The 9,179-nt window shown below is 41.1% G+C and overlaps 1 protein-coding gene across 1 annotated transcript; it reads right to left on the minus strand.

Annotated features, from left to right (window-relative positions):
* Positions 1-2,468: 2,468 nt before the first annotated feature.
* Positions 2,469-5,080, minus strand: LOC115575598 (uncharacterized). The gene is made up of 2 exons (XM_030407803.1): positions 4,647-5,080; positions 2,469-3,667 (listed from the first exon to the last, which is right to left on the minus strand). The coding sequence occupies exons 1-2, from the start codon at positions 4,859-4,861 to the stop codon at positions 3,205-3,207; spliced, it is 678 nt and encodes a 225-aa protein (XP_030263663.1). The 5' UTR covers positions 4,862-5,080; the 3' UTR covers positions 2,469-3,204.
* Between the last annotated feature and the right edge of the window lie 4,099 nt (positions 5,081-9,179).

The following is a 9,179-nucleotide window of genomic DNA, read 5'->3' on the forward strand; positions in this document are numbered from 1 at the left end:
TAAACTACAGAAGACTACTCTCTCCTGTGTTCCATTCACATGAAATTACCAAGACAGTGTACAGTCTAGTGCAGTTTTTCAACCCTGTTCCTCTGGGAACACTGTCCTGCATGTTTAGATGTTTCCTGCTCCTACACACCTGATTCAAATGAATGCCTCCTCATCAGGCTTCTGCAGAGCTTGATGATTGGCCGATAATTTCAATCAGGTGTGTTGGAGCAGGAAACATCTAAAAATGCAGGACAGTGTTCCCTGAGGAACAGGGTTGAAAAACACTGGTCTAGTGTACGCATAATAATACAGCATAGATCACATAATTCAACCCTTGGAAATTTGGTATAACTTACAAGGGCGCAAGGGAAGGACGAGACGTTATATCTGATGGGGATGAAGAGGGAGGAGGGATTGCAGTGATCATTCAGTTGGCCTCTGATGGCATGGTTTCCTGCATCTCTCTCTCACTCTGTTTCATTCACCCTTTGGAGGGTGTGCCGGCAGTCTTTAGTTTCTTCATTCCTTAATTTGTGGAGTCAGAAAGGTGCAGCAGGCCTCTGGTACACCATGCATGCTCTTGTTGCCAGCATGCATCTGAGGCCAGTTTACCAGTCACATGAAAGGAAAGCAGGGTTGACAATTTTTCTTACATATTTGACAGCTTGCCCTTGCTGCTTACACTGCTTTAGCCAAAGGAACACTCAGACTGGAGAATAGATGAGCATAAATCAGATTATTGAGCTGAGTTTTGTATGTTTAGAGTAAACTAGCTGCCAGTGTAACAGCATCCTTCTCTGAGGAAATTTGTCTCCAGTGGAAACAAGGTTTGCTACCTCACTGGCCTGGAGAATCAATGATCATTATACCCTCATGACATTCGCCATGGAAGATGTACAGTGATTTCTTGCAAAGTGTATGTGTGTGCGCTGGAGTGTCCCAAATCATCAGTGATGTCAAGGGATGTCATGGGAAGTCTTTTGAGCCCTCTACTCCACACACACACATACACACACACACACACAAACACTTACATAAATGTTACAACTGCTTTCGTCCAAGAAGAGAAATGTTACGTCCCAGAAAAATTATAATGAATATGATGAAAGTACAGAATAGAGAGAATAAGAAATAGAAATATGTAAGAACATGTGTGTCCCATAGCTTGCCAGTGTATTTATATCCTCTCCTTTAATTAAAAGACCCTCTACAGTCGTGAGCATGAGTCCTTCCAGAGTGGGAGTGTGTGGTCGTAGGTTCAGAGTTGGGCCTTTGACCGGTTAAGAGCTTAATGTATCTGCCCAAGTGTCAGAAGATGAAATGCCTTTAAAGACATATCAGTTAAAAGTGTGAAAGCACCTCTGACATGATCAATAACACAAGTCCATATAAAAAAGCAACTTAACAGCAACACACCCTCATACATCGACAACTGAACAGGTCGATTGCCAGTGACTCCCAGAGCAAAATATATCACTGTTAACAAAAGGTAGGTGTACTGTTCCTTTATTGTGCAGGTTAACTGTCCTCATAATAACATTGACCAAGATGTGTTACCAAATCAATCAAGGAGTCCAAGAATATGTTTCACCACAAAGCTAAGCTAACTCATCCATTGTCAGTCTCTTCCAACATGCGGGTTAGCTGATGTTAGGCTACACGCTGAACACCACAACTTTCACAGCTTGCTTATCAAACAACCCAAGCAGTAGCTATAACTATATCCATTATCACAGCAACAGCAATGTCCTTGGTCTTTAGCACAGCCAGATCTAAACACAACAACAATCACAACCTGTCACAGTCCCACCAGCCCATCATCATATTTATCCTCCACTAGTTCCTATTACATTAGCTGTATTAACTAGACTTGTAGAGTTACCTTCATGGACAATGATACATCACAACATAATGACCAGCGCTAGTCATTTTTTAGCATTTTATGCTCAGGTCAAATGATCCAGATAATGTTTACCACTGTAATGAAATGACCACTACCACATCGCCTTCTGAGATTTACATACAGCCAAAGTACAACAGATTTATAATTAGGTGTATTAATTAAGTTTATAATTAAGTGTCACAGAAGTTTTACCTGAGACATACTACTGCTGTGAATCCAGTTGAATTTTGTGTCAGCAGATTCAGAAACAGCAGCTGCACAGATTTGCCCTGTGATCGCAGACAGTGGCTCTGGCTACAGGTAATGCTTGGTCCTGGTGGTCTAAAGATTTTTAACATTTAAATATATGCATTAGGTATGAGAAAGAAGTGCAGATATCTTTGGATTTCATTATCTTCACCCAGGAGGGCTTTATTTTACCTGTGTCAGTTTGTTGGTTGGTTGGTTTGTCAGCTGAATACAAAACTACCAAACAGACTTCTACAAAACTTGGATAGAGGATGGGGATAGACCCAATACATTTTTGATATTGATATAATAAAGGGGCAGATCTTGTAAAATCGTGTACACTGTGTTGCTGGCTTTTTTTTTAAAAATGTCATACATATTTATGCATTTTTAAAAACGAAATTTAATTTACCTTCACTGGGAAGCTTGCAGATGTAAAGAAAATATTTGGATGTGTAGATAGCACTAAAAATTAGTAAGAATATAACTGTTTTAAGGCCTTTAAAAACAGTCTTTATGGGTTCCTCTCTCTTTTTTTATTTTCTCCTAATGCCTTCATTTCCTCTCTGTCTTGGCACCCTCAGGGCAGGACTCATAAAACATTAAACTGCTGTTTTTGTTTGTCACTTGCACAAGCGCGCCAACAAATTACTTCTCCCCTGGACAACAGATGTCACCGGAACCTTTTAAAGTTACTAATTTTGTCACCTGAGGGGAGTTAAATGTAATGCTGGCATTTAGAACTAGTGCTCGCTCTCCATGGGTCCATTCTCTGTGTTAGTTGGAAACTGGCACCACCATGTGTTCACAGAGGTCCATAATAATGTAGTTCATTTTCTGAAAATCAAACACTATAGGTAATACACATCTTAAACAATTATAGAATAAATATTATCTTCATTTTGATATGGTAAACTGTATTCATTATAAACAGTCCTTTAGTGTAGGCTTGCTCGTGTGTGTGTGTGTGTGGGCGTGTGTGTGTGTGTGTGTGTGTGTGTGTGTGTGTATGTCTCTGTGTGTACAGTTTGACATAAAATAACATGTCAAACAGTATGTATGGAGTGTGTGTTGTCTGTGCATTAATCTGTGCGGTCCTCCTCTGCCTTGTCCTTTGTAATGGGAAATTCAAGAGATGACCTGAACCGAATGGGCACTTGGCGTTCCAAAGTGACTGGCTGCCTGGCCCTGGGGGCGTAGATGCACAGCTGTCCATCATCCATCAGGGAACAGGAGAGTCCAGACAGATCAAGGTGAGCTGGCAGGTCGAACTTCTGGGCGAATCCTATTTGAGACGAAGCCGAGGAACAGACAGAGGCACAGGAGGAGTAGGAGGAGCAGGACTGGCTCTCCTCCAAACCGGCCTGCTTCACCGCCACCACTGCCAGGATCCTGCCCTCTAGCTTGACTGAGATGTCATTTGGGGTGTAACCGCGAGCATCTAGGGTCACCAGAAGGTCGCCATTGTTTTCTGTGGCCGGCTGAGCATCCTTGCATAGCTCTATGCTGGGCGTCTCTCTCTGCTGCTCTTTACCATCACTAAGCCTGTAGGAGAATCAGGGACTGGATCAAAATCAGCTCCAGGACTCCACTAGAGTTATTCTTTTTTTCAAATTAACAAACCTCTTGGCCTTGATCTGGTGTCATACCAGTTCTGTTTCCCATTTCAAATGACAAATACAGACTATTGCTAACTTGGGGTATGGAGAGGTATTGCCTTTCATGAAGGCGCAGAACTTACGAGCAGCTGTAGTCTTTGCTGCTTGTGTAATCAAAATTTGCTCACAGCAAGAGTGAGAATGAGGTCTGGTCTGGTCTGACAGTGAATTAGCAGTCTTCTACATGTTAGGGTTAGGGTAACTTTCCATCCAGCTAACATCTAACAAGCTGAGGTGATATTTTCAAAAGAATTTAAATTATTTAAACACATTTTGGTTCACTTATAAAAATATGGGAAAAGTATTTTGGTTTGAAAACACCCTAAGACTGCTTACAGACCAAATCCTGTCCCGTTGTAGTGAAAACAAGTGTTATGTGTATTCACTAATTTTAGTCTCGTGCACTAATTTAAAAGACAGATTTGCTGTCTGGCGAGGGATGCCAACGATCACTGTAGGACCAGCATGCTTAACCCACTCTAGCACAGGCACAACAACAGATCAGAGGCAGAATAGAATGGGTCAGTTGTATGGCATAATGCTACAGCGGAAACACAACAGACAGTTGTAGCACACAAGACATATCATTAAGTTGGGTTAACTTATGTCCTTATTGTTTACCAATTTTTTAAATCTGTTGATGAGGACAAACGATCAGCATTCTAGTAGGAAAACAACATAACAGCTTCTTCTCTCTGCAAACTGATCAGCGGGGGATTCACGACATGTTACACACAGCCAATGGAGTGACACGCCAACAACGCCGCGCCACCCTGCGGTGTTTAGCCACATTGCTGAATTTGGTCTGAATGTAACACAGCCAATCATGCGAATCAACTACTGAGATACAATGTAACTGTACATACCTCACCAAAGTAGAGAAAATGAGGGGAAACTGCCAAGGTTTGAGAATATGGGGCCCATCATGGAGCTCCCTTAGAAGACTGTCGACCAGCTTGGCTCTCTGGTTAAAGAAGTCTTGCTGCAGAGAGGACAGGGCCTTGTGACGCAGCGGCCACAGCAACCTCTCCTGGCTGAAGAAAGGGTCATCATTGTACAGGCTGGTCAAGGATTCCATCATGTCAGTGTCAGAAGACAGTTCTTGACAAAAACTTCACTTTTCTTTCAAGGCAACCTTTGTGTGTGTGTGTGGGTGTGTGTGTGTGTGTGTGTGTTTGTGTGTGTGTGTGTATGGCAGCTTCTTTGTTTTTTGATTGCTGGACTCCAGTAAAGATTGAGAGTTTCTAGAGGTTCTTCTTGGCGTCAGTGTTCTACAAGGTTTTTTGGGAGATGACTCCAGACCTCTCTCCTTTATATACCCCAGCTGTCCTTCTCCGTCCCTCTCACTGTGATATATACAACACATGAGCTCACTGGAAGCATGTGCAAGCGAGGTCAGGAATGCCCTGTAACTTATCCAAAGGCTGAAGGCAGTTCATGGTCATATCCTGTTTGGGTGTGTGTGCATGTGGCCTTGTTCACACTGAAGTCTTATCTGACTTTTACCTTATATATGACATAGATCATGATAGAGATAGAGATGGTAGTGAAATTAACCGATAAAGTGAAAAGAATGTTTCTGGCACTTAATTCAGTCTTGGTTGTTGGAAGCAGTGGCAGCTCGTTAATGGTTGTGCTAGTGCTCCGCCAACCTGTCCTAAATGAAGAAGAATCATATAGCCCTTTGTTAAATAAGACTTTATATTTTTAAATGAGCAACCTAAATATTATACAGTTAGTGAGTGAAATGTATAATTTGCAATACAACTAGAGATTAAAAATGTTCTATGTTGTGTAAAGTTACTGACAGGTGATGTATTTTCGGCACTGGGCACAACAATCTTTGGCCATAGCTCCTCATTTTAAGCTGTACATGTGCACTTCACCTGCTGTAATACAAGAGATGGCAGGTTGCTGTGTTGGGTACTGACTGTTACCGCCCCAACGCCCCGATTAACAGTGCGAAAAGGAACTGACACAGGAGTAGATGACGTAGAAGTTCGTAGAGATTTCCCACAGAAAATGATGTAAGATGTAGTGAGAAATTCTCCTTGTGAGGTTGAGAGTGGTCAAGTCTTCAAAGAATTTAAAACTTCAGCGTATGAATCAGATCTCTTTAATAACACGCAGCGTGGAAGGAAGGTCCAGAACGTTCCCTACAGCTCTCCAAATGTAACTGACTCAACTACAAAACAGAGAGGAGGTTACCTTCATTTACAACAGTCATAAATCATCTCCTCCCAAAACAGTGACTCCCTGAGGTTTGGGTTGACCATGCTTTTCCCAGAACAGGGACCCTTTGATGTTTTATTTGGACAGTAAATGTCATCTTATCTACTTTCCTGTAACCCGTAGAGGGAACCCGTAGAGGGAATTTCCCAGCATGTGACTTTCTGACACCTTACAAAAAGGAATTCTCCCCTCCTCCTCTCACATTCTGATCCTGCTGTTAACAGCACACTGATTGCTGAATGGACAACTATGTCATTTCTTACACAGAGCAGATGTAATTTCCTTTAGTCTGGTTCCAGGTGGATGTCCACTTTTGTCTAGCATGAGAAAAAATATAGTTTTTTGGCCAAGATATAACTGTTTACAGTTCAAACAGAAAACAACTCAAAAATCCAACACAGAATTAAACAATAAAAATTAAATATCAAAATTATTATTACACAATCATCACTAACAATGACTTCAGGAGGGTGATGCTGTAAATTTCATCACTGGACACAATTATCAGGTGCCCAGTTGTTTTAACGAGTGTAATGGTTATGCTGCAGTTTCAATGAAGATATTTGAGATCATCATAAAAAGCTATCTTTCATCCTTTTATGTTTAATTAATTTGTTCCTTCTTTTCTTCTTATCCCTTTCTTTTTCTCCCTTTAAGTTACATTTACCATCTTTCATCGTCTTTCCTGTCGTGTTCCCTTTTTCCTGGCTTGCTGGTTCCTGCTGCGGCAGAGAGACGCACCTGACAGTCATCATCTCATCACCTCCTGCTATATAACCCTTGCCTCTCCATCACTTAAGTGCCAGATCTTTCCGACCATCCAGCATCCAGTTTATAGAGCCCTCCTGTTATGTTTTTTGCCTGTGCCTTTTTTTTTTTTTTGCATCATCTCATTGAATATTAGGGCATTTATCAGATGCTTTTGTCCAAACCAACTTACAAATTCTTTCACATTCTTACACTGATGGCACAGGATGCCCCATGCAAGGTGCCAGTTGCTCATCAAGAGCAATTTGGGGTTCAGTATCTTGCTCTAAGACACTGTCACGCAGCCAGGATTTGAACTAGCGACCTTCCAATTACTACACTACCCGCTCTACCTCCTGAGCTTCAGCCGCCTCATGCTTCATGTTTGTCATCATCTCATGCTTTGTGTTTTTTCATGTTTCTATGTTTTTCATTTTTTAGTTTTATTTTTATAAAAAAAAATATATTTTCATGTTATTCATTATCTTTTTTCCTTTTTTTTGCTTTTGTATCATCACATGCTTCATGTTTTTCATGTTTTGCATCATCTAATGCTTCGTGATTTTTCATTTTTTTAATTAAATTTGTTTGTGCAAAAAAAAAAAGGTTCAAAAGCAATTCGCAGTTTTATGGTTTCATGTAATTTATATACAGCTGTATCCAACGTTTTAGTCTCCACTAGTCCAATATCCTTTTGAATAGACTTGAATTTGTTAAAGTTGCCAGGAAAAGTGTTTACTTTGACTACTTAATGAGAGGCTAACGTTTATTTTAAATTGACAGTGCAAACAAATGTGTTTAAATTAATTGCCAAAAGTGTTATTAGAACAGAAGAATGATCTTTTTCATTGTAATATTCACACACACATTTTTTTTTTCCTGTGAATGAATACAAACACACTACCATGAATTAGACTTCAGCAGCTTGCCAGAACTGAATATGCAGAGCTGTCTCGGGTTCAAGGCTTCATGGCCGCTACCTCGAGGGATGAGCTCAGAGCACTAACACGTCCCAGAATCTGTCTGCCAAGTGTGTAAAGCCACTGCGCAGCCATTACAAGGAGCTTGTGTCATATCTGTTTGTGGCTCTCAAGGGTACCCTGCTTGAAAGTCATTGGCTCAAACTGTCAACTGACTCACATGTGCTTAGCTGAAAACAGTTAATTGTGGTATATCTTACTTCTGCTTTTTTACTGTGCACTGTGACTTGTGATTTTAGCAACAGCGTTCCTTTATTCTAAAAGTGTGAAATAGATGTTGATTCAGCTGTTGTCACTGGTGGATTTAGGCTTTTGTTGAATTACATGATTTTGTCTTCATGGTGATTTGGATACATACATTTGTTCTGAAGTTGGACAAATCAGACTGAATAAAAGACAGACAGTAAACTCTGAGTCATCATGAGGGCTACAGCTAAAATAAAATGTGTCAGTGAACCAGGGGATCCTAGGGACAAAAATACATTCAGGGAAGATTCAGGATGGCTGCCAGTTGCCCAGCTGTAAAAAACTGTGTCAGTGTTATACAACTGGGCCAAGTCTGGTCATCCAGCATCACCCCACATCATTACACCTTGGTTAAGTTGTGTGCATAGGAAAATATTGACAAAAATACTTCAAATAAATTATGTAAGAAATGTATCTGAGTAAAAGTATGTATGTATGTGTTACATATTTTTGCCTTTGATACAACATTTTATTTAATTTTCATGTACAATTTATACATAAAAAGAATGTTTCAAAAAAAAAATCTGAACCAAAATTCAAAAAAACATTAACAAATATTATACATTTATGATGTACTGTAATTTTGAACAGCTGAACCAGAATCCCTTACAGAGGGACAAAGTCACGTCCCTTTCATATGACCACCATGGGATCTTATTTCAGAAAAAAAGGGAAACAAATAATGTTTGGATCACCTTTGAATTGGTAGGACCACTAGGGATGGGAATCGAGAACCGGTTCTTCTTCAGAACCGGTTCCCAGTGAGTCGATTCCTCAGAATCTGTTACGGCCGGGTGACGGAGGTGGACCCAAAAGCGGCAGACTGGGAGAGGGCACAAAAAGGCTTTATTAACAAAGGGTTCAAAAAATGAGCAACAGAAAGTGTCCACGGCTGCAAACGGCAGGCGGCAGGAATAACAGAAGTAGTCCGCGGCGTCTGGCGGCGGAAGGCAGGCTCAACAAAGGGTGTCCGCGTCTGTAGGCGGCTGGAGACTGGAGGCAGGTTAGCGGGGGGAAGACAAGGCAGCGAGGCACCGAGCTGGCAAAGAAAGCACAAAAAACGGAGTCAGAACAAAACTCTTCACACACTAGAAACAATGCCGGGTAGCAGAAGACGCTGGCTACTGGCTCTACCGATGAGACGGAATTATCTGGCACAGGAGTTGAGTCAGGCCGGCTTCTTATAGAGTAGGT

Source organism: Sparus aurata, chromosome 23 (genome assembly GCF_900880675.1).
Source record: "Sparus aurata chromosome 23, fSpaAur1.1, whole genome shotgun sequence".
NCBI lineage: Eukaryota > Metazoa > Chordata > Actinopteri > Spariformes > Sparidae > Sparus > Sparus aurata.